The sequence below is a fragment of the Strongylocentrotus purpuratus genome, unplaced genomic scaffold (genome assembly GCF_000002235.5).
Source record: "Strongylocentrotus purpuratus isolate Spur 01 unplaced genomic scaffold, Spur_5.0 spur5_scaffold_13, whole genome shotgun sequence".
Classification (NCBI taxonomy): Eukaryota; Metazoa; Echinodermata; class Echinoidea; order Camarodonta; family Strongylocentrotidae; genus Strongylocentrotus; species Strongylocentrotus purpuratus.
The window spans coordinates 12,217,242-12,244,875 of record NW_022145598.1 but is presented as its reverse complement, the minus strand read 5'-3'; the positions used below and the strand labels follow the sequence as shown (position 1 = coordinate 12,244,875).

General features: G+C 37.2%; 1 protein-coding gene across 2 annotated transcripts in view; it reads right to left on the bottom strand.

The window, feature by feature from the left end:
- LOC100893033 (EGF-like repeat and discoidin I-like domain-containing protein 3) overlaps positions 1 to 12,713 on the bottom strand; it is a 40,900-nt gene extending 28,187 nt beyond the window's left edge. The window contains exons 1-2 of one of the 2 annotated variants that reach the window (XM_030982922.1): positions 12,576 to 12,713; positions 5,581 to 5,639 (exon numbers count right to left, since the gene is read on the bottom strand). In XM_030982922.1, the coding sequence (XP_030838782.1) occupies positions 5,581 to 5,639; positions 12,576 to 12,617 (101 nt within the window). In that variant the 5' untranslated portion in view covers positions 12,618 to 12,713. The remainder of the gene's footprint in view (positions 1 to 5,580; positions 5,640 to 12,575) is intronic. The other variant, XM_030982923.1, reaches the window with a different exon arrangement.
- Positions 12,714 to 27,634: the final 14,921 nt, after the last annotated feature.

Below are 27,634 nucleotides of genomic sequence, written 5' to 3'. Positions count from 1 at the left end.
AGTTATCAATGTATCATATAAAAGCATGTTACTTTATGAAAAGCATTTTCACAGCTCATAATTTGATGCAATAACCATTTGATTTTTGGTTTCGTTTTTCAGGAACGCAAAGTACTTTATAGATTGGCCACGCTGGACACTTTTGTAAATTATTTGATATCTGATTGCCCAACATAGCAACATGCGCCTTATAAATCTATATTTATATATCCATTTGAGCAAAATTGACGTCTCCAGATGGAGGCCATAAAATACAGTGAAACAGGGTGAAAAGAGAAGGAAAAAACAAGGAGCGATAGGGAGAGACACAGAGAAAGATATAAAGAGGCAGGGAAAGAGATAGGAAGGGAAAGGGAGTGAGGGAGAGGGAGAGAAAGAGAGAGATAAAGGGGGGAGACGGAGGAATAGAGATACAAAGAGAGACAGAGAGAGAGAGAGAGAGGAAAAGAGAGTAAGAGAGAGAAGAGGAGGGAGTGGAGGGAGAGGTAGAGAAAGAAAGAGAGAGTGGGAGTGGAGAGAAAGGGAGAGGTACAGGTAGGGAGAGGTAGAGGAACGGAGAGAGGGAGATAGAAAGACAGAACGAGGAAGGGAGGGAGAAATAGAGAGCACTAGATATATATAGAGAGTATGGACTCGAGAGAGACAGAGAGAGAGAGACAAGGGCAGAGGGGAGGTGGGAGTAGAGGGGAAGGGGAAGAGAGAGAGAGAGAGAGAGAGGGGGGGGGGGGAGAGAATTGGATCGGGAAAAATAGGAAAAATTATGAATTTCTGAAGTACTGGTATTCACCCGTATCCACAGGCGATAAAGGGTTCTAGGACAATTACCCCCTTGGGCAATCACCCCGAGGACAATTACCCCCTCCCCCCCGAGGACAATTACCCCCCCCCCACCTTCCCGGAAAATTACCCCCCAGACAATTACCCCCCAAGGAACATTACCCCCAAGGATAACTACCCCCCGAGGACAATTACCCCCCCCCCCCCCCCGAGGACAATTACTCCCAAGGTGAACTACCCCCGGGAAAGTTACTCACCGGAGAAGTACCCCCGAGGACAATTACCCCCGAGGACAACTACCCTCATAGACAATCATGATTCAATAGAAAAATAAGATCTGACACTTTGAGAGATGGCTACGAGCCCATAAGATCCAATGCACATTATCTTCCTTATTACTACACATTTCCCTTTAATTTTAATATATGCAACGCCAGTCATACAGTGGTTGCTGATTTCCACGAAGGATATAAGTTTTTAGGTAACTGAACAGCGCTTCTCACAGAAATACATTTCTATGGAGCAGCGATATTTCAACTTTTTGTTAGTCACGGTTTCTTCCACATTGCAAAGTCTTCACAGATTATTATTTTGCATGACTCTGGCACTCATCAAGTGCTATATACACACGTGCAGGCACATTTAAGGATAAACAAAGGAGATTTATTTTTCTTCAAATTGGTAAAAAATTAGTTTGTAATCAACACACTAAAAACGATTTAAAACACTATATGCGGGCACTTTGCCGCCGAATATACATGAATAAAAAGTGATATATTCGGTCGTGACCTTGATACACGAATATGAGGATATTCGGGCCTCTCGTTTCCTATATTTTTCATGTTCTTTTAAATGAAATTGGTGTGGTAACAATGTTATCTCGAAATAAAAGATATAATGTGTATTCGGGCGTCTTGCTGTCAAAATATTGTCAGCGAGCGAAGAAGAAAGACACTTTATCTTTAAAATTATATATCTCTCGTGTGATTACATACTCTAACCGTTTCTGAAGTATGTTTTCACAAAACAAACGTTTTCCAAGTGTAACTAGCATTCTCTTGCGGTACCCCGGTTGAAAAACGCAGCGTTGGAGTTACACAATCAAATGAGATGAATTACCAGATAGCGGATATTTATTTTCTTTTGACATGGCATCGTACAAATAACTTGAAGGCAACTTCTATTTGAAAATAATTTACCATACAAGAAAACACATTATACTTCAGCATGACAGCAGAAATTTAAAGATAACGTGAAGAACACCTTAATTTTGGATCATGGATGAGGGCTTATTTAATATACAAAGACAAACATACGATCAGCTGTTTAAAAAAGTTGCAGAGGATGCATAAATGAAATCTTACATCTTAATTTATTTGTTGTGCCATTGTTGGTGAGAGAGGCTGTAATGCGTACTTATATGCGAGCAATGTATTTCTTACATTTCTAAGAAATTTAAGAAATATAATTTATGTTCTTTACTCGATGGCAAAACAATGGGGGATTGAGCAACCTCTATACCCCACCTCAAATTGAATAATTTGATAAGATTGAAACTTCATAAATAACTAACATGCGCCGTGTAAAAGGGAGTTTATAAAATAGAAGCCTTAATTATAATTAAATGTACGTTATGATAAGCCTGAATGATTATTGCTTCCAAATTGTGCCGTTATTATTCGGTTGGCCACTTATCCCATTAGAAAATGAAATGGATGAATTAAATATCAACGGAAAACTAATGAGCCATAGACGACCATAACATTACTATATTGTATTTCACGACCTGTCAGAGGAGTAACAGCTCTCTGAAAATGCGAAATCTAAAGTAATGCAAATCGAAAGCTGTCGACCTAAAAACTAGTTATCGACTTGTTGACATCATGTTATGAAATACGCATATTCGCAGTGACTTCGCATTACTTTGACGTACGGCTCATGTTTCAGCTCTATATATATATATATATATATATATATATATATATATAGTGCGTCCCCCAAAAAACAAAACCGAGAATTATCGATGTTTTATCATAACTTAATCACAATTATAATTAATAAATGACACTTATTTGTAACTCTTCGATATTCCTCTTTCACTTGGTGTAACTCATATAAATGCATATTTCACGCATGAGTGATTAAAACAATTTGAAGAGAGGGTACCAAAAAAATAATTTGACGGGCAGTATCTGAATCTCAAAGAGAAAATCAAAGTTCTAGAAAGTTCAGTTTCTCCCATTTCATATGACACCTCAATCAGGCAAAATGACCCAGTAATAACAATGTTCTGTTTGTTTAAAGTAATGCTTCCATTTCCATAATTTGATTAAACATATTCCTTTTCACTGGCTGCCTGCCGTAGCAACAAACAGAGTTGATAAAAGACTTGAAGATAAAGTTGAGTTCTGGTCATGCGATTGCATTGTGAAAGAAAAGGTATGTAATGGATTAGAAAAAGTTGATCATGTTGCATGTAAGTATTGGTGTGTACTGCAAGGTTTTGGAGTCATCAAAATCATTTAGCCCGGTCTCGGTAAAGTAACAGGCACTGTACAGAGAAAGATGTATATGGGACTACACAAATGGTGTCGGGTTACTATCCTTGATTTCCTCATCTCTCAGTGCTCGTTACTCAGCCTGTATACATTTTCTACCAAAATTGTTTGGCAAATTACATTTATTTGTAATCTTGAACATTCAGTGTAAGTTTTTTTTATTCTGTGAGAATTCATTTACTTTTTTTAAACCAGAACTCAAGTTTATCTTTAACTCTGTTTCTTTAACGATCAGCCATATGTGTCCATTATTAATTATATTTGTGATTAACTTATGATAAAACATCGATAATTCTCGGTTTCTTTTTTTTCTGAGACCTGCTGTATAGACGAGCCTATCTGGACCAGTTGTTATTTCGTAACCCGGTAACTGCCGAAAATGTTAACCCTGTTGGCCCATAATTTCGAGGGTTGCGGAAAATTTTGTTTTTATTTGCTTTTGTGCTATACTGACAAAGGATATATTTGTTATTCCTTGTTATTCTTTATTCTAAGTTCATTCATATTTCCATTAAATCATAAAACGTTGACTTTTCTTTGGATAGGTCTGCAATATCTCAAAGTCAAAAAGCATACCGCTAAAAATGTTTCATCGCTGAGCAAAAATATGACGTATTAGGCGAAAAACGTTAGTATAGCCATGGAAATACTAAACAAGACCTATGATGGCGACACCGTATTTGACATAAATAATGGTAAAATCAATCAAATTTTGATGCAGTAAGGTTGTTTCATGTATGTATTTCATCTTTTGCACAAGCTGCGCCTTGAGCATTTGACTGTCAAGTGGAATTGGCGCCTTATAAATCTTATGTATTATTATTATTATTATATAGCGTTAAAAGTCATCTGCAATTGATCGGGAGTGTCGTGAACGTGGTTTAAGGCGCTTGACTGGAGATGCGAAGGTCGAGGATTCGAATCCCGACACGGCACTAATATCCTTTGGCAGAATATTAACCTACACTTACTACTCTCCACCCAGGCGTTAAAATTAGTACCCGGTAGGATGCGACCGTCAATGTTGGTCAAACAGTTTTTGAGCGTAAAAGTAACGCCTGGCTAGAATCCTCTCAAGGGAGTGGAGATTGTGCACACAGTGTGTGCGGGCAAGCACTGAAACCAATAACCGGTGTAATAGTACACTGTTGGTCGTAATGGTGGGATATTTATTTTAACCCCAATTAATGGAATGATTTTGACAATAATTTGTTCCTCATAGATCTAGATAATAGTATACATTCTCAGATTTTATTAAATAATAATTTGTGAGTGTTTGTTTTGCGTGACTGCTAAAGCATGTGTATGCTACTATGCTAATCAACTAGGGGACCTACGTCCTTAAGTCATAACTGACAGTAATGAGTATTAAAGCTTATCTGTCATAGTTTACAGGATGGATTAGACCGCCCTGCAAGGTCACTGGACAGGTAGTTATCTCATCAACTCGTCTCTCAGTTAACATGAGAAAAAGAGGATCATGGGGGACTAATGGTCACCGATTAGGCATTTTTTGTTATATAGAGGGCGCAAGTAGCTACAAGTAGTGCAGTGGGCCTTTAATGCCTCACAAAAGGGCACTGATAAAGCACATCGACACGGTTTTGATCCTGGGGGCTCACAGTAACGAGGCCATTGCTTAGCCATTGAATCATGACTGTACGCAGCGGGGGCTAAGGTACGTCGCCGCCCCCACAAATAAAAAAAAGCAAAGAAAATGCAATAAACTATAAATAATTCATTGCATTTTGCCCCGACCCCCAACATGAACAAAATCCTATGTGTGGACATGCCTTGAGCCATAATTCATGGCCCTAACTAACTAAGCAATGGCATCGTTACTGTGAGGCCCCACAATAAAAACTGTGTCAATCTTGCCGGAATTTCACTCAAGAACAATTGATCATTACTGGCATTGTTCTTTTCTTTACGGGAATGGCTAAAATCACGACTCCAATTTTGACCAATCGGATGGAGGTGGCGGGGGAAGAGAGGTGGGTATTTGAACGAGCAAAATAAATGTTTGCAATGACGTGAAATGAAACGTAGCTGAAGATAGTACTTTTATAAATAATATAATAACATAATAAATGTACCCTCTTTCCACACACACACACACACACCCTCACTACTTCGGCAAATAACGTCAACAATAATTCATAAGGATGTTTGTTTATATTCTTATTTTCATTTCTTGTCAAGGCTTTTTTAGAATATTTGAATTTAAACAAAATTAGGAGGTTACCTGTTGCAGCAAACAGTCATGTTCACGATGAGGAAATTGGTTTTCCAAGGGTTAGACTGCTAAAAGAAAAAGCAAACGTTGAAACGTTGAAACAATTAATTATACGTTAACTTACACAAAATTTGTCTCTCTCTTTTCCCTCTCCCTCTCTTTCTCTCTCTCTTTTTATCTTTCCTTAAATGGGAATAGTACCTTCACAGCTAAAAGTATCCAACACTATCACTACCTTTAAAAAGGGGGATAAGCACACTATTGGTAATTATCGTCCTATACCACTTTTGTCATGTTTCTCAAAAATCTAGGAGAGATTAGACTATGATAGAACATACACATTTGTATCTAAACACCATATATTACATGATAATCAATTTGGATGTTGAACCCATTTTTCTACTGACCATGCTTTAATATCTGTTTATGATATTATTGTTAATGCCTTGAATTTAAAACAGTTTATATTTGGTGTCTTTATGGACCTGAGTAAGGCGTTTGATAACGTTGATATTTCTATTCTCTTTAAGAAATTAGTTAATTATGGTGCTAGAGGTATTGCGTTAAATTGGATTAAGAGTTATTTTTCACAAAGGTACCAATTTACTGAATATAATGGATACAGTTTTATCAAAGTGCTGATTAAATCTCGAATTCCACAAGGGTCAAATTTAGGGCCCCTTTTTTCCTTTTATATATAAATGACATATGCAACTCTTCTCATTCCTTAAAATGTGTACAGTTTGCTGATGACACTTCTTTGTTTTTAAGCCATACAAATTGATATTCACTGATAGACCAGTTTAATGAATACATGAAGAATAAATGTCTGTGGTTTAAGTCAAATAAACTATCGCTTAATTCAGACAAAATTGAATTGAATTGAATGGAATCGATTTGAATTGCATTAAAATGAAACTCCCCCTCTATCTCTCTCTATCGCTCTCTCTCTCTTTCTTTCTCTCTCCCTCTAGTGCTCTCTCTCTTTCTTTCTCTCTCTCTCTCTCTCTCTCTCTATCTCTCTACCCTTTCCCCTCTCCCTTAATCTCCTCGCCACATGTCTACAATTGTCCGTTCCTTTTCTCTTGTTCTCCAAGCATCTCTTTATGCATTCTTTCAAGTACAACTCTTCGTCTCTCTGTTATCTCTTTTTCTCTCTCTCTCTCTCTCTCTGTCTCTCTCTAATAATCGCTGAAAGTATATATCATGAATTTAGCTCATGAATTATGAGTGAGATCTAAGTCAGATGTGGATGCATGCAATGCGACTGACTCATGAAAGACGCAGATGTCAACGTATGGGACTGTAATACATATAAACAACGGAAAATTTGTCCTTAATCAGTAAATGTACAATCTCTAAAAAAATTACTTCACCGAAAGCTGCTTCATAGTAATACAAATATTCAGAAATCAAAAATACCTTTTCTAACATTTTAATTAATCAGTTGTATCAGTTTTCGTGATCCAATAGCCGTAGCGGGGGCTTCTGGCAAACCATGGACCAATTACGGATGGACATTCAACGTGATTCTTTCTTTGATCCAATTATAGTCACCGCCTTCTTATGTGTGCTTTTAATGCGAATATTCAGCTGTTTTAACAATAACGACTGCGTAAGCATTTTCGGTCATTGACAAAGGAGCAGTTTCACTCTCTTTTTTTTTTTGGATGGTGTTCTCTGTAAGAGTGTGTCTTAAATAAAAGCATCCCCATTTGGGAGCAGCAAAGTTGACAAGCAGACGATTTTGGTGATATGAAATGTATTATTACTGATTCGCAAACTTTCGCACACACCTATGACCTTATAAAACAATTAGAAGGCCATGATCTGTATTAGCCCTGTTTGTTGTAACTCTGGAATATTATGAGAAAATAGGGGGAAACGGGATTTTAAATCATAACCAAAAAATCCAAAAATAACCTCTATCTGGTAATATCAACATGTTTTTCAAAATAAAATACATGTACAGTACACGGAACAACAATTTTTGATTATAAGCCAGAACTGCACATCTATTTTCCATGATTTAGGCAAGTTATTATCTTTTGCGCATGTAGATTAACAAGTGTAAAATCACTATCTTTTTTTTATTTTTATTTTTTTAAATTTGATTTTATGTGTTTATTAAGAAATCAAATCATAACATATTCAAACTTTCCCAAAAAATCGAATGCTGTGTTACAAAAGAAATTAATGACAAATTAAGATATTTACAAACGATTGAGATGATCTGGGGGGGGGGGAACAAGGCAGAGTACACGTAATAGAAATAATCAGAATTATAACAATTACAAGTACAAAAGCAAGAACCTCGAGATAGCATTGCATCAGAAACTGAAAATTTCGTTGGGCCCAAAATGAAGAAAAGGGAGTAAAAATAAGCCATCCACAGGTACAATGGAAACTCCAGACCACCAACAGGTTGGAGGAGCAAAGTCGAGGAATGAGACAATCCGCTCTACCCCCCCCCCCCTCCCCCTCACACACACACCCTCAGCACTTTCATACTAACACTCAAACACACAAGCGCCCCCCCCCCCCCCCCCCCAACACACACAATCCACATGCAACATGCGGGTAAGACAGATCGCCTCACACCTCGACCCCGCCCACTCCTAGCCTTTTGACAAGGCCTCGTTGACTCTGGCTAAGCGGCAGAGATGAGTCTAGATACCCGGAGTGAACGCGCGACCGAATGACGAATGTCATGAGGCCTTTTGGAAAGTGGGTTTCACTTCTCCGCATGAATTATTCATAGATACATATTAGTAGGCCAATACGCCTACTTTGGATTCATTGACCAATCAGAACGGCGATCTCCTAGTCGGCTTCGTTCGTGATTCGTTCCATGTAGAGGTCAGTGGTCAGTGGTCTTAGCACGTACGTATAGTATGCATGTAGGTCCATGTTCGCACTACGTAGAGTTTACTGTGTGTGTGTGTGTGTGTGTGTGTGTGTGATGGATACTATATGCTGACGTCGTGCTAGGATACGTTCGCTGATTGGACACTACGTTTTCTGAAGCGAGTTCCAGTCGGAAACAAGGGTTAAAGCCCCAGTCCCATATAAAGCCGGACCAGCACGGACGAGCACGGACCACTCCGGACCATCCCGGACCATGGTCTGGGGTGATCCGGGATGGTCCGGGATGTTTTGTTAAAAAAAGTGTGATGCTTTTAAGCTACAGTCCCATATACGTCCCGGACCGTCCCGGACCATCCCGGACCCCATCCGGGGTGATCCGGGATTCGGTCCGTGTTGACACCGTGTTGGCACCGGGGTAGTCCTGGATGGTCCTGGATGGTCCTGGATGGTCCTGGATGGTCCTGTGCGATCAATAACTCACTCCCGGACTGCCACGGATCAACACGGACCGCCCCGGCGCCACTACGGATGACCCCGGACCCAGCACGGTGGCTACACGGATCACCCCGGATCAAACTATTGTCCCGGACCGTCCCGGACCACCCCGGCAGTTTTTGACCGTCAAAAACATCCGGGGTCGACTCCCGGACCGCCCAGGACCATCCAGGACCATCCAGGACCATCCAGGACCACCCCGGTGCCAACACGGTGTCAACACGGACCGAATCCCGGATCACCCCGGATGGGGTCCGGGATGGTCCGGGACGGTCCGGGACGTATATGGGACTGTAGCTTAACATAAGAAATCCAAACCAGATTGATAAAGGCCACAGGTCTGGACAATTCGCACTGGCGTTCATTCAGGTTTTCGCGATTAGTCTCTTTTTAGTCGCTCGGCGTCTATCAGGCATGTGGCCTTGTTTAAAGGCTAGCCCACTCCAGACACCCAGTCGGCAAATTGCGCAGACAGAGCGTGGGGAAATCAACTGAAGTGATACAAATACAACGCATTCCTGATTAGGCAATAAGGAAACACGCGTAAACTGACCCAATTCCAATCGAGGCTATTGCTCATGTTACACAGTGGCAATGTAATTTGTAAACAAAAATTATATGCACACAAGAAAAGTGAAATTATTTGACTATGGGAAATAACTAACAGCAATGTAAAAGGGGAAAAGAAAAAAAAGGAGGTTGGAGTAACAATAAATACTTGTATCTCTGTAAAGGGGCACAGGAATATGTACAGAAGTAGACATGGGAGTACAAAAGACAAAATATTACATAACAAGATCACTGTAAGATCATATTAAAAACAAAGAGGAAAAAGAAAGGTCTTTATATGATGACACAAAAGCTTAAAGGTCAAAACGCCATTTTTTAAAGTGACTAGGCAATTTACTTATCTTTTTGGCTGACAGATATTCCAATTATTTTTGTTTCTTAACCAGTGATTTGAACGCTGTGAAATTGGGGAGCATTTTTCTAAACTTGCATGAATAAATATGATATTTCAATAGCAAAAACAGATATGAGACAAACCTGTCACTGCAGATGCCAACAAAAAAATAATTCTAAATTGGTTACAGGTAAGTTGGAATTTAATTTCTGACAAATGACAGTCTCAAGATTATCCAAAATCGGAGTAACCTTTTCACATAAAGTAATCAAGGATATAATAGTATAAATAAATGAACTAAAGTTTCCTCTTTCTTTTCACATAAAGAGCAATTAGGCGAATCTTTCCTCTTGGTCTTAAATAGGAAACAATTCACTGCAATGGCTTTGTGAAAGACTTTAAAATAAAAAGACCTTAATTTAGTATCAAGAGTACAAAAGAAATTAGTGCAATGAACCTTTTCCCAGTTAACATTAATAGGTACCAATACATTATCTTTCCAATAAGCATATCTCTTAGCTGGAAGATGCGAGCCAAGTAGCACAATGTAAGCATTCTTAGGACCTCTTTTATATTGTAACAAATTAAGCACTATAGTATCATAAACCTCAAAATCCACTATCCACTGCTCTAGAATATTCTTTATCAAAAAATTTAATTTAATTCTATCTAAAGAAGAAATACCGAAATCTAGTACTAGTTCTTCAAAAAGTTTATGCCCAGGGAAAGGAGGATTAACCAAATCTGAGATTGTAAGAATATTCATATATTCATAGTTAAAATACGATTTGGATTTTGAACGGACTAATTTATTTTACCATAATGATTATTATTATTATTATTATTATTATTATTATTTATTTGACCAATCGGAAAACATACAATGAGTATAACAATCAGAGAATACATAGACATTTCATAATACATTCAAACAGCTTTATGAAAGTGGAGAGGAGATAGAGAGAAGGATACAATCTGCTGGTCAGGGGTGACAAAAGCAATTTAAATTGCTATTACTCGAAAGCATGTCACCCCCCCCCCCCCCCCACAGTCTGCATCCTGGAAAATTAAGAGTAAAGAACAGAATAAAAATTCACAATATGAGAAAATAAATAAATATATATATATATATATATATCAGGATAACAATAGTTGGAGCAATTACTATTATATCCTTGATTACTTTCATTACATCATTATGTCTTTACGTTCATCACATAAATATATACATTTTCAAATCAATAACTTGGTGCTTACATTAGAAACATTTGATATGATTATTATTGGGGAGGAAAGTTACATAATAGTATAAAATGCTTAACAATAATTTATAACTTACAAAATGAGATGAATAAATTGACAAGCACTTAATTCTGAGAATTTATGACCATAAAATTCCTTGGTGGCTTCTTCTCTGTATAAATACCATGAACGCAATGAATCAGCCAACTGAACATTGCCCAGAGAGTTCAAAACACACTCATGTGCATTGCACTTCCACAAAAGGAAAACGTCTTGATTAAATTTCTCCAAAAAGGATAGTTCAATATTTTTCGAAGGAGCATCAAAATTTTCATCAAGAAAGTTTTTAACCCAAGTCATTTTCTGGGCAATGGCAAAAGATAAGGGATCGATCATTAAGGCCTGCATTTTTATAATCATTACTTATAGATAATCTCTGCACTCTGTCTCTACCTCAACTCCAAATAAACTTGTAAAAAAACCTTATTCAACTCTGAGAAAAAGGAGCGAGGTATTCTAATACAAAGAACTGAGAAAAGGTAAATTAGTTGTGGCAATACAAGTGTTGTAAAATCACTATCTTGATTCTGTCCCGGCTTTTTGGCGGTGACCATCATGAGATCAAAGTGAAGGAACATGTAGGGAATGTTATTGAGACGACATTGACGGAGACAATCACAATGAATTCGTTAAAAAAACGATGAATGTCCATCCGTAATAGTTCCATGGGCAAACCAAAAGTGTCGCGAAACAAGAACATTTCTTTTTGCCAGAAGGGCGCTCACTACGGGTGCGTACGATAACGGCAGGATAAGGCCCTTTTGGCATAATGCCGTGTAGGTTACGCCCCTTCTGGCATAAATACGCTACATTTAAGCCATATGCCAAAAATCCCCTAACATGTGTATTGCACATAGCATGAAAACTTTTGAATATTTTAAAACAAATTTAACACATTTCATGTAGACTTAATAATTTAACATATTTATCGAAATTGACTTCAAAACCAAAAAAAAAATGACCACAAACTGTTGATGATTAGAGAGGCCAAAACCCTTAAAAGCGATTATCTCGAAAAGGCAAAAAGCAGTAAAGGCCCTTTTGGCATAAGGCCGACGTAAATTATTAAATTACGTCACATCACACCAGAGGAGGAATTAAACTTCACCATGAATCAAAAAACTTGATCATGACTTAAATCATTATTCTAGTAAAGGATGGTAAAATCTGGATTTCCTTTGCAAAGGTAGACATTATGGGAAAGCATTGCATTCGAAAATATGCAAAAACACAATAAATAATGAGCCTCCTTACAAGAAGAAATTGCGTATCGTGGCTGTGTTAATTTCTATAACAATACATAACATATATAATCAAACAATGAACAAACTCACTTTATAAAGGCAGTATGCACGCGAAATGGGCATTACTCTGATACATACTCTTTCACAAGTTGTTTAACTATTCAAACAATCAGAAAACCTTTAATTCTCACCTTTACAGTACTTGTCCATCCCTGTTTACCGTGATCAGACATGATGCTATTCGATCGCTAAAAACCCCAAGTTCTGGAGCCTTATTGTGTTGTCAAATCAACCCATATATACAGAACATGAGCCTCCTGATACGAGCCTGTCAGTGTCTTTAATGAATCACTGGTGAGACAAAATTGTATTTTATACTCCGTACCCCGAGTATGAACTCATTTGCATACAGCCAATCAGAGCTCATCTTGTCAATAACAAGATTTAGGCGTGCTAAGATGCGAAATTCAAAACAGTGCGAAGCTCTGGGCTTCACACACGTACACACAGCGCCTATATCAGCATGCATAGTGTGCGTGCATAGGCATATGCTTGCAAATGTTTCATTTCTGCTCTAGCATCTCTACCTTTAGCAGGTTTATTGCAGATTTACACCTCTAATAATATCAGCCTATGAAATTGCTGTTAAAAAACTGTTACTTGGCACTAAGTTACAATTACTCTAGCACTCAAGGATAGGCCTTCGCAACCGTAAAATCTTTAGAAATGAGTCCCTATAATATACAGGGCGTATCATAATAAAGGATATTGAAGTTTAATGACGATTTATGTGAAAACTACTGATTTCATAATCAAGCATTTTGTGTCTGTTGTAAAGGACAGAATGTCCTCTTTTTAATGACACCCCGATCATACTACTACTGTCACAGTTGACTGAATAACAAAGCATTGCTGTCCACCATGTGAAAGGTGCACTGTGACAAGTTAGCCTTCACAGATAAATTCTAAAGATTAGTGCTTGTGTCAGCCCAGACATATTGAAATGCTGAACAATGAGTGGATTATGTGTCTAAGAAGGAAATGTTATCAAACTTGGCACAGTGCACCTTTCACATGGTGGACAGCAATACTTTGTTATTCAGTCAACTGTGACAGTAGTAGTATGATCGGGGTGTCATTAACAAGAGGACATTCTGTCCTTTACAACAGACATAAAATGCTTGATTATGAAATCAGTAGTTTTCATATAAATCGTCATTAAACTTCAATATCCTTTATTATGATACGCCCTGTATAGTGGCTTCGATGACGAGAAAGGCCTATCCTTGGTGCTAAGTAACAGTTTCCACAGCAATTTCGTAAGCTGATATTATTAGAGGTGTAAATCTGTAATACATTTCCTAAAGGTAGAGATACTAGAAATGAAACATTTGTAAGCCTATACCTATGTACGCACACCATGCATGCTGATATATATGCAAGGCGCTGTGTGTACGTGTGTTAAGCCAAGAGCTTTGCACCTTTTCGAATTTTGCATCTAAAGCTTGTTATTGACAAGATGAGCTCTGATTGGCTGTATGCAAATGAGTTCATACTGGGTCCGGAGCTAAAGTGGGAAAAAAAATACGCAGGATGAAAATGCCAAAAAACAAGCCCAGGGATTCTGGTAAACAGTAGAGGGCGTACTTCCGATAGCATCTTTGGTAGAGGCAGAAATAGCCATTTGTATCAAACCCACTACGCATAGCGTACTATTAATTGCTATGATTGACAAAATATATTGTATTATATCCTGCATCAAAAATTGTCTGCTTCTGATTGGTTGAGAGCTCGTCACATGACCAAAAATATTTGAGCTATTTTAAGAAAGTACTATATGAGAGTACTATTTTTGTTTACTATTTGTGAGTTGAAATAAAAAAATGTGAATTTTCGTTTTAATTGAATTTAAAAAAAATTCAAATCTTAATTTAATGAAAACAAAATATTTTATATCTATTTGGATAAAAATTTATATTTTTTTTGTTCTAAACTTTTTTTTTACCAAAAATGTTTTTTGTTTTGTTTGTTTGTTTGTTTTTTTAATAAATTTTTGATGCAGGATATATAACAAATATACCATGCCTTCTATTCGAGTTACTGGTTAAACTATGGGCCTTGGTGACTCCAAAAGTACTATTTGCTTCGGGGCTGCGTCCCTCAGCAAAAAAAGTACTATTGGAGTCACCTCTTGCGCATAGTTTTAACCAGAACCTGTCAATGCAGTGTATATTTGTATAATATTATCAGATTTGAACGTTCTAAAATGCAGTGGCGGATCCAGGGGGGAGGGGGGGCCGAGGGCCCCCCCCCCCCCCTTGAGAAAAAAAATCATGTAAAAACACGTGATTTTTACCTTTTTTGGGGTCCCCCCCCCCCCCCCATGGCGCTCAAGGGGAGGGGGGGGGCAAATTTTAAAATTTTCGCATATGGAAACGTTTGCTTCGGTTTGTCTCATAAAAGAAGTTTGTCATAAACTGACTCCCACACGGTGTTGAGTGCTCAGGGGTCACGGGACCACCGCCTTCATCGGGCAGGTAGTTCAATTATGTGAATGGGTAAATTAACTATTACAAAATGAGGGGACACATTACATTGTACAATAGGGACGCAAATTGTTTTTATTGTGCAGAACAAACTCTTTTATTTGACTTACTTATTGAATGATACTATAAAACCAAAATGCAATTTTGTAGTCTAACAATTGGAGTACAAAGAATAATAACAGCCATGAAATGCATAAACACCAAACACCTGGGAAGGAAGCATTCATAAATTTTAATACATATAGTTGATAAACGACTCCGCATGAAACTATAAAAACCAAAATGTAATTTGCGTTCTGGCAATTGTACAAAGAATGATAGCAGGTGAATGAAATGCTTCAACAACATAAACACCTGGGAAGGAAGCATCCATAAATTTGGATAATTTAGTGATAAACGACTCCGCATGTGGACGTTTGGTGGAGCAGAAAGCAGTGGATTCCTAACAACACGAACCCATTTAACAGAATGTCGGAACGTAAATTAAATTTGGCGCGGTTTGAAAATGCATCTTTCTACCCTGCGACTTTAATAGTACGATCCAGTAAATTAACATTCGTTAAGTTCGCATGGTTGGTCAGAATGTTCGATAATCATAACCCTTTGCAGTTATAGTCATCACATTTAAGTTTATTGTTGTATAAATATATATGTACGTTAAGTAATTACTCACCTCAAGAGATGCATAACACAAATTCACGAAGTTTACGAACGTCAACAATCTTTATAGTGCATTACACGTAGTATAAATAGTCATTCGATTCCTCTGTGACAGAGAATAGTTGTTAAAAAGAGAAATAGTATACTGTCTATGCTTCGTTAAGGTACTGTATGTCAGCATCTGGAATGTGACTAAAGTGTATACCTTAATTTATTATCTTTTTACCAGCTCTCAAGAACGGAGAACGACAGATATTGATTTGTACATTAGCATTGTTGTTCACAATTGAATGGGCACATAGTTGTAATTCTTGATCAGACTATTATTCATTGAAGTGCTGGTCAATAAATGATTAATAAAATCTCAATACCAAAGAATGTCGAATGTTTTAATATACGTACGAGGAAAAACTTTGTGGAATAAAATTACCTCCTTTGACCCGTTTATTTCAGAATCGACTGCAAAGATGTTTGTGACAGCTCAAAACTGGATTTTTGTTGCAGGTCTAGAAGATGACCTAAACTTCACTGCTATACCATCCACTGAACGACCCGGTCATTTTATCTATGACTGCGTGGAAAAGAAGATCTACTGGAATGACTATAAGGAAGATCGAGTTTATCGTGCTGATGAGGATGGAGGAAACAGGGAGGAGGTCACTTTTGGAAACGGCAAGGGTATGGTATAGAAAATATCCCAAGTTAAACTTTGAAATACGCTCAGATATAATTTGTATGTGTGTGTAACGAATAGTGGAAGTGCACGTAGCTCTGTGTGGTATAGTGGAGTGGAATCAGAATCAGTGGAATAAGAATCATATCATGAATCTTAGTATATACGAATAAAAAGTATCAAGGAATCTGACACCATATGACACTAAAATAGAACTGATGGCACAGCATATATTCTTTATGAGAGGGATGTCAAACAGCTTTGAATGTATTATGATTTGTAATATATATCATGCAGTCTTTGTTTGTTTGTTATGTTTGTTTGCTTATTAAATGCTATTATCTTCTGTCTATCTATTTCGGATCTAAAAATGAAAAAAGGAGAAATTAAAGTAAAAAAAATCGTTAGGAGCCCCTCCCCCCTCCCCCCCCCCACACACACACACATTTAAAGACGTTTATCATTCATGATTTCATTTGAATCGTAGACCCACGAGGAATTTTCGAATTATTTACCTAGATAAACAGATTAGAGACACTTGTATACAAATCACTATCAATTGTGTGTAAATCATATAAATACTTGTACATAATATATCAGCAGTATATTGATAAGTTATTTCCGTCAAATTTGTTGTTCATAATGTATTGTTGTGTGCTTATTTTGTATTTCTTTTTCATTCTGTAACGGGGGATCCAACTTCACAGGTTTTCGCAACCTTCATGGAAAACCCTGCATATATCCTTTGTAAATATAGTTTAAATTTACTGTTACTTTCTATACTTTGATTTTTGTCTCGCCTGCGTAGCAAAAAGCGAGACATAGGTGCCGCTTTTCCGGTGACGGCGGCGACGGCGACGGCGTCAACATCGTAGTATTAGTTGTAGTATAATTGTAGTATAATTTTGAAAGTATAAGTTCGTATTCAATGAAACTTGGACCAAAGGGTTATCAAGTTTTTCAATCATGTGAGTAGAATGTCAGGTCACAAAGTCAAGGTCAAAGGTCATTTCAGGTCAACAGACTTGGACTATGTTGTGGCATCATCATCGAAAGTTTAAAAAAAAATTAATATAATTTTGAAAGTATAAGTTCGTATTCAATGAAACTTAGACCAAAGGGTTATCACGTATCCCCAATCACGTGATTTGAATTTCAGGTCACTAAGTTAAGGTCAAAGGTCATTTCAGGTCAACAAACTTAGTCTATGTTGTTGCATTGACATCAAAACTGTCGGTTACGATTTTGAATTGTTATCATAATTTTGAAAGTATGTGATTAGTCTTGTAGGTGACAAAGTCAAGGTCAAATGTAATTTAAGGTCTGCAGATTTTGACTTTGTAGTGGTATCAACATCAAGATTTTGAATTTTTAGCATCATTTCAAAAGCGTGTGTTCAAATTCCATGAAACTTGTATGCAAGGGTTATCAAGTATCACAACTCATATGACGCAAATTCCGGGTCACAAAGTCTAGGTCAAAGGTCATTTTTAGGTTAGTAGACTGGATTATGTTTTCACAACTGAACATGAGAATTAATAAATCAATTTTAATTGTTTGTACATATTCCATTAAAATTATCAATCTTGGTACAAATTAAAGTATATAATTGTTCTGATGATTTTTAGCCAATATTCACTTCAAAATGCTGATTATATTCAGAGGTTTTCATTTGTTGTTCATATATATATATATATTTTTTTTTACGGGGGATGCTAATGGGCCACCCTGCCTATAAATAATGTTCCAACCTCCATTTTTCATCATATCGAATAGCGTTATGCAGGCGAGACCACCGAGAGCGTTTCCCTTGTTATATTGTGAAATAAATTGAATTGAATTGAATTGAACCTCGAGATGTGAATCGTAATTTTCAGACATTGTTAGTAGGAAGTTCTTATGCATGGTATAGGTTTTTCATTCTCGCCCCACCCCAGCCCCCCCCCCCAACAGCAAAAAAGGCATGACAAATAAATGTAGTCAAATGTTATAATATACAGAATCTGAATGCAGTATCGTACACATTTTTAGTATGCAGAAATGTAACTTGAATTATCGAATTATTTACCTTCAAGTTGGTTAACCGATCAGAGACATTGTATACAAATCACTACCAATTGTGTTTTAATCATATAAAATACTTGAACATAATATTTTAGTATGTTGTTAACATATTTTCTTCAAATTTGTTGTTCATAGGAATTACTGACCATGACGAAGATATATTCACCTGATACAATTACTGTGTGAACATGAATATACCCTCATCAGTTTATTGAATGTTTTGAATGGGATTCGTTTATAGGCCTATATGTATGTAAATGTACATGTATATAATATATGTACGTATGTTTTCTGTAGAGTGCAAATATGTATCTTTATTTGAAATATTTATTCAATCATAATGAACAAAAATGGATTCCTAGTCTTCTAATAGATAATTGGTTTGTTATATTGTTATCGTGGTGATATAATAGGCTTTTATGTGCTCAGCATTGGTCAGGCTCCATTACATTTAGAAATATAACTTTCTCGGGTTTTAAATATTTGTATTTGTTGCAAAAAGTTACATAATGGCTTTCACCCCTATTTTGCTGTTGCTTGCTGTGAGATGAAATTCAAATTTACGTGATACACTTAAAACGCATATGTTTTGAAACCAAAAAATGCTATGCGGTTGGAAAAGGTTAGCAAAAAGAAATGCGATTTCCAAACAGTACTTTGTTCTGTATGTTTTATTGGTTAATGGCTGTAAAATATATGATGATGATAATGATGATGATGATGATGATGATGATATAATGGTGGTAGTGAATGTGTACTAAAGGGAAATATTGTAAGGGAAATGCTATTTAAAGGTACAATGTCCCATTTGTAGGCCAAAAAAATGAAAAGGTTAAATTCCAACGGCATTTGAAAGATAATACTAATTTAGAACTTCCGTTAAAAAATTGGGGCTTGAAAATGTCTTCAAGTGGGAAAGTAACGACTTTGAGTTGTCAAATCGACTTAGGAGCTATAGAGCCAATAAGTAATAGTCTTGATTTTTAGACCATTGTACCAAATGGTCGTACGTTTTATACTGCGCAAAGATTCAATCAGTTAATTTTGGCCACCAACAGAAGTGGGTTATTATTTAGACAAATGCTCATGACCCTTTAGAGCTCATTTATGTTTGTTATACCAAAGAAGAAAAAAGCCAGTCAGTCACTCTATAGTGTCTGACAGTGAAGTCTAGCAAGTAAATGGGTTTCCTTGCATAATTTGAATGTTAGGACACTGCTAACGTTTAAATTTTACAGATACACAGGACATACATGACATATTCATACTTCCTGCAAAGTGCTACAGAATTTGAGGTTGGCTGCAACAGGGACATAATACCTTTAACATTTAGCGATCTTGATACAAATCAATGCTTAATCAGAAAAGAGGAAATTATGAAACAATAAGCGAGTTCGTAAATGGCTCTGGAACGCATGACCCCAAAATATCCACAGATCTTTTACACAATGGATACTTCCCACATGTGCATTTTAGAATAATCACTGCCAAAGGGGTGGAGGTACTTCATGAATACGTTTTGTTTGCCTCTTGAGAAGAATACTTCCACCTGTGTATCAGATAAATGCACTGTTGGTGCATAAATGAATACCGATTATATAACTTTCATGAGCACGATCCGAGTATTCGTCTCAATGGTTTTACAATTTGGATACGAATGACCTTTATCTGCCCATGCGCAAATCCTAATTACGAACTCGCTTATTGTAACCGTGCGTGTTGTGTTTGTGAGTGTGTGAGTGTGTGCGTGTGTGTGTGTACGCGCGTGTGCGTGTGTGTGTATAATTGGGTTTGTTACAGTCGTAAATCAATCAGGTGATATGAAACTTCAGGGGACCGACCTTTAACATCACGATCCAAAAGACGTGACTCAGTTTCAAACCTCGGTCTAATCAGAAACAGTTTGTACACTGTTAGTCATAAAAGTGGAATAATTATTTTTACCCCAATTTATGGAATGATTTTGGCAATGATTTATTCCTAATAGATCTAATTATAGTGTACATTCTCAGATTTTATTAAATAGTAATTTGCGAGTGTTTGTTTTGCGTGACTGCTCAATCATGTGTGTGCTACTATGAGGACCTACATCCTTAACTGACAGTAATAAGGATTAATGCCTCACAAAAGGGCACTAATATAGCTGATCGACACAGTTTTAAATTCTTGGGCCTCACAGTACCGAGGCCATTGCTTGGCCACTGAATCAAGACAGTACGCAGCTGGGGCTAGGGTACGTCGCCGCCCCCACAAATACCAAAAAACAAAGAAAATGCAATAAATTTTCAATTATTCATTGCATTTTCTCCCGGTCCCCAACAAGAAAAATTACTCTGTAGGGCCATGCATTATGGTTCAAGGCATGCCCCCATATAGGATTTTTTTATGTAAGGGGTCGGGGCAAAATGCGTACGCGCCTGTTCCTACTAGTATGACTACTTCTTCTACCTCTACTACTACTACTACTACTACTGCTGATACTACTACTACTACTTCTATTTCTACTTGTACTACTACTTCTACCGATTTATTAAGCACCAAAACCACTTAAAGGGCCACTCTAACCACACATATAGCTCCGTTTAGTCTCATTTGACAACGCCCCTTATCGTCAGAGTCCAGCAGTCTATAAACATGTAAGCCTATGGACTTTTACCCCCCCCCCCCCCCCCCAAAAAAAAAAAAAAAAAAAAAAAAAAAAATCGTTCATTAGTTTTGGTTGGTTTAAACGAAAGGCACATCCACCCCGACGTACGTTGACACTAGCTCTTTCATTGCAACTACATGTCACTTCGACTTTTGAAATTTCACCCACCGTAATTTGATCAAAATAGGTAGCAAGCTCGCCATTGCATCTATAACGCATGTGTAACAAGTCGAACTTTGGACGCAATTTACCACGCGATTTGAAAATTATAGGTCAAGCACAAGGATAAGAAGAATGAATTATCATAGATCAGTTCTGCTTGGTCCATTATGTCCACTTCAGCCAACCCTCCACCGTAATTTTTCCATTTAGTATAGGCAAACATTTTGCCGAGGTAAGCAAAATCTTGAATATTCATGACACACCATGGACGATCGATTATTAACATAGGGTGCAATTGTGTAACACATCAAACTCCCCCACTTTCAGTCAAGTATTTCATTGTATTATGTAGTTTGGTAGGTTTATTTTACTAACTGTTTATTATCAGATATCAATGATAGTTTAAAGATATGGAAAAGGTTCTTGTATTTTATATTTAGCAAAGCAATCTCACATAAAAAAAAACACTATCAAGTGTCGTCTGATCCGTGGATTGCCGTCTGCTATATACGTTCTATAGACGGCGAACTAGCTACGTTTGTGCTGGCAAAAATGAGACAACCGTAGCAATATGATGGTCTAAAAAATGAAAACAAGACATGTAAAATAATTATAGAATCTAGCTTTAAAAATGAATACTCAGAACGCTCAGAAAAAGGCCAGTTTCGGAGGTATTGCGCAATAGCATGACGTCAATGCGGGAGACAACATTAGCATTATACTCAGCAAAACATAGCACTTGAATGGAAATACTATACTATAAGTTCTCTAACATACCAAAAATCAATTAAATCATAAAAAATTGTTTAAATAATGGTCATGATTTAAAAGTCGTTATCTTTCTTACCTGTCTGGTTTCATTTTTCTTATATTTTTTGAAGTATTATTCCTAAAAACGAAGACAAAATGCATGCACTTTCTTACAGGTTTCACGGCAAACCGCTGCACAATTGATTGAGCTCGCGACGGAAGCCTGCGCATGTTGCCGTCCATTAATACATTGCGGCTTCAAATCTTGCGGCGCTTCACCACGCCATATCTGAACAAGCATGTAGCCTATACAGGTGAGACATTACAAATGATTCCAGTTAATTCAATAGAGTTTCATTCACATCTATTACAAAAGATAAAATAACAATTAAATTTCAACACATCATACATCATCTGTGTCTGAATAAACGTTTTCTTTCCTGTCTCCAACAAGAGGTGGCGCTACACCTCTTACATCTTCCACTATTTTAAAAATCAAGTTAACAAACCTACCATAAACTTATACATTCATGTTTAGGTAAAATTCCTGAAATGTCAATATTAAATTTTCAGTTCTTTTAGACACACAGCATTTTTTATTTAAACTTGTGTTTAACTAACATTGCTAACTCCGACATATACACTTTACACTTTGGCTCTAGAATTTCCACACAAAATGATAAGAGGGTCAATTACCAAGTCCATATAACTAACAAGAAACACATTTTTGAGTTATGATATAGAACAAAACCTAGTCATCTAAATCTGGTATTAAACCATTACGTCAAAAGTCATTGTCTCAGACTCTTTTATACAATTTGGATAATTCGTTTCCTTTCCCCTCTATTGTTGTGTTTATACAATATAGAATAAGTAATACCAATGATTAAATAAATCCTAACGTATTGGCCCGAATTCACAATGGAGGTTTGTCGACAAACCTAAGTTTTCACGCATTTTTGTTACAAACCTGGTTTGTAAAAACGCGTTGAAACGCGAAAACCTAGGTTTCTCGACAAACCTCCTTTGTAAATTCGGGCCCTAGAGTTTATGAAATGCAAACAGTTGTAAAACATTGATGAATTAACATCATTTAAAATACACTTATGTATGCTTTTTACATCAAACTACTAATGTTACAGTATTTTCCACATAACCAACAATCATCTACTGCCGTATCTTCAGCATATAATACAGTGGAATTATTATTAGTCAACTAGTAGCAGTTGAATGAACATGTAGACACATTAAAACCAATATTACTGTCCTTTGATTAATAATTGGACACATAATGTTATTTTGGTATTAAAGGCATGTCAATCAATGATAACAATATAGTAATAACTGGTTCTTATATAACGCTTGACCATAGTGGTATAACATACCAAAGCGCGTACAATATTACCCCGGTCATTGGATTCAATTACTATACCGTACATTAAGGAGCACATTCTCCACTCACTGGGGAGCATTCCAGTTGGTCGCCTTTTGAACCTCGTATATCCTACCGGTTACCCATTTAACACCTAGGTAAGGAAGAGCAATGTACATAGATAAAATGTCTTGCTCAAGGACATAACTGCCTTCCCGGAGTTCGAACCCACAACCTAAGCATTCCTAGTCAAGAGATTAAACCACTCGACTACGACACCTTTCGAAATCAAACGTTATATTTACATTATATTTCAGATAAAGAAAGGATTAATCAATCTACATAATAATCATGAAAGTCCATTATGAAAGAGTTTCAACAGGATGGTTGTAATAATAATCCTAGAGTTTTTGTTATGACATCCACAAGGAAAATTTACCTGTAACAGATCACGCTGCTAGAGAAGATCACGTCATAGACTCAGATGGCACGAGGCTCATAGCGAGAGAGAACCAAGATTGGGCCAGGAGGATCCAGGAAGCTGGCTGGATCAACCGCAACCTGACAACATGAACCGGGACGGGGTCGCATACCAGCTGTCTGATATACCGTGTGAGTCAACAAAAGTTTACACCTTGGAAATTGCTAATTATTTTAAAAATCATCTATAAACAGTAAATTATTATACATCTTATGAAAGAGTGTTTCATCCCGAATTATTTGGTATCATTTTTGTGTGGTATGTGTTCACGCTTGGATGAACAGGAGGCCTACTATGTTGGGATTAGCGGAGTGAGAGAATAAATCAAATGAAATGCATTGCATATGCTTTTTGCAGAAGCAAAGTCACACAAACACACACACGCGCGCACAAATGTTCGTTGATATTTTACAATCGATATTTGTTAAGGATGTTATTTGGATCTGTAGAGACCGAATTAATACCCAAATCCCAATTGTTTTATTCAAGTATTTTTGGCGCAAGTCAATGTTTGCACTCTCGCAAACAATACCTCCTTTTCATGTAAGCGTGAACACATACTACGCAAAATGATACTAAATGATTCGGGATAAAACGTTCTTTCATAAGATGTATACTAATTTACTGTTCTTAGATGATTTTTAAAATAATTAGCAATTTTCTAGGTGTAAACTTTTTTTTGAGTCACACTGTATACGACACAGTAATCGCCGAAATGACAACCACTGGCGATCGGGAAATTGGTGGTTTAGTCCACCAATTCGCGTCTGAGATAGATGTCTGAACTGTAGACATCGAAACTGTTACAGGTAAATTTTCCTCTCGATGTGATAAAATAACTCTAAAGTAATCATGAAAGTCCATTTGTATTAGCAATACGTACCTCTTGAAGTAAAACCTTTGATCTCGATACAAACAATCGTTGGTCAGAATCTAATACAAAATATAATCTCAAAAGATTGGCAGAGAATTACTGTAACGTATCTTGTATTCTCAATAAACATTATCATATTGAGTAATTGTAAATCGCATTTGAACATGTAGCCTATGTATACAGAACATGCGCTATTTGATTACATTATTATAAGTATATAGTTGTATTATTATAAGTATATAGTTGTATTATTATAAGTATATAGTTGTATTAAAAGTAGTATTTTAAATACATGAAACACAGATTTATATCGCATTCTCAAAATACAAGGTGCCTTTGAAAATCGTATCCGGACACCTACCCCGTATCCGGACACCTACTCCCTGGACATTCACCCCCGGATAACCACCCCCATTCAACTACCCCCTAGGACAACTACCCCCTATGGCAGGCACCTTCTAGGACGACTACCCCCAGAACAAACACCCCCCGGACAAATACCTCCAGACAACTACTCCCTAGGACAATTAAACCCTAATGACAACTACCCCCAATGACAACTACCCCCGGACAACTACCCCCTATGATAGTTGTCCGGGGTAGTTGTCCTAGAGGATCAATGTCGTAGGGGTTAGTTGTCCGGGGTGGTTATCCGGGGGTGGATGTCCAGGGGATACGTGTCCTAGAACCGTTAAACATATATGTACACTTTTAATTAGTGGTTGTAGACTTTTACCGAAGCACCACCAGTCAGATGTGCCAACCATATATTAATCATGTCGCAGAATAATTCAGGAGTAAATTGTTTTTCTTCCTAACACTGCAAATATACTCCTAGTTGACCTTCGGATTTATCACTTTCGATTCATGAGCATAGAGCTACATTCTGGTTCAAAAGCGAAGTCCACCCTTATAATAACTTGTTTTTCATTGAGTAGACTCTATATACATGATACAAGTTCAAATACATTTAACTCCGTTTTCCCATCTCTTTTCTTTAACGAACTTTTTCTGACTTTTAGTTAGTTTTGCACATGACGGAGAATTAATTCTTTTTCCCACATTTAGCAAACGCTCTAGCAAATTGCAAAGCATTCTACGTTCATCTTTTTCTTTTCCTGCTGTTTTCCACAACACCTGTAGCGCCGTTTCAAAATATGTGGCGATGTTTTTTTACGTCTGTTAATCTTTGATTTTTGACCCTTTATATGTACATGCATACCTCTATGTTTCTCTTCATAAACCAGCTCTCCTTCGTGGCATCAGGCATCTTAAAATTACTGCGCAACTTGATGTCCCACCGGAAAATTACTCTAGCTTGTCTTTGTGTCTCTGAGAGCGTTCTAGATGGAGATTTTGGATGATGAACTGTCCATAAGAGTGGGTTTTATTCAAGTTCGCTGTATATTGTTGATCATTTCAGACTCAATTGTCGCCTCATCGTAAATTTGAAGTCTTCTCTCGGTTATCAAGTACAGCTAATATCGGGTAAACATCCGGTACAAACATGTTACAAAATCTCCATGAAAAAAAGAAAGTAGATTATTTGTCTTTAAAGATCTTGCTGTCACCTGTAATCGAATGAAAACAAAACTATGGCGCTATACTCAAATCATTTATAATTGTAATCGACTCGCCCTTTAATTTAGAAGCTATATCACAATAAATATTTCATCAAGTAAATGAATTAATTAATATAGAGATTTATTAAAGGTAATACAAAGTTTTGGGAAATTTTGAAAAATGGCTGGATAGTAATTCTTTACAATTTTGATATATGTAAATGCCCCTATGGATCTATTATAAGCACTATAAAATTTAGCCCCTAAGACACTTCTGCTTTCGAGAACAATTAGATATAAAAAAATTACCGGTGCTCCCGGTAAATTTTCATCAATTTCAAATAGCGCTTACGGCCATACAAGGGTAACTTACCCCCCGGAGAATTACCCCCCAAGGACAATTACCCCCCGGAGACAATTACCCCCCGAGGACAACTACCCCCGAGGACAATTCCCCCCCCCCCCGAGGAATATATAACACTGTGACGTATAACGCAAGCTTCTCTCCAAACTGCTATTTACAGAAAATTGCATAAACCTTTTTTTTTGTTATTGTTATTCATCAAGTTCATTTCAGTCTTTTCAAATTATTCAATTCGATATGGGGGGGGGGGGGGTGGAGGTTGCCCAATTCCCCTGTAGTTTGATTACCGAGTAAAGAGCAGAAATTATATTTCTTAGAAATTGAACAATACATTGCGCGCAGATGAGTACGCGTTACAGCCTCTCTCACCATCAATGGCACAACAAAGAATTTAGGATGTCAGATTTCATTTATGCACCCTCTGTAACTTTTTTAATCAGCTGATCGTGTATTTGTCTTTGTATGTATAATGGGCCCCAGGGGCGTACGCAGGGGGGGGGGGGATTTGGGGGTTCAAACCCCCCCTTTGGTATTTTTATGTGTGTAAACCCCCCCCAAAAAAAAAAAAAAAAAACCCCCCCCTTTTTTTTTAAATTATGCCCACGGCTAACGTAAAGTGACCTTACCCCCCCCCCCCCAACGAAGAGAAATGTCAAATTTTCAAATTTCGAGACCAAAAAAAAAAAAAAAGTGTCCGCTTACCCCCCCCCCCCCCCCCCCCCCCCCCCCCCCCCCTCCCCCACTGAGCGACTTTTCGGCCGGCGCGATTTTCAAAATTTTCGGGAGCAAAATATTTTGGGCTAGATTTTAGACCCCCCCCCCCCCCTTGAAAAAATCCTGCGTACGCTCCTGATGGGCCCTCATCCATGCCATGATCCATAATTAAGGTTTTCTTCACGTTATCTATATCTATTTATTTATGTTGTCATGCTAAAGTATAATGTGTTTTCGTGTACGTTAAATTATTTTGAAATAGAAATTGCCTTGACTTATATGTACGGTGCCATGTCAAAAGAAAATAAATATCCGCTCTCTGGTAATTCATCTCATTTGATTTTGTAACTCCAGCACAGCGTTTTTCAACCGGGGTGCCGC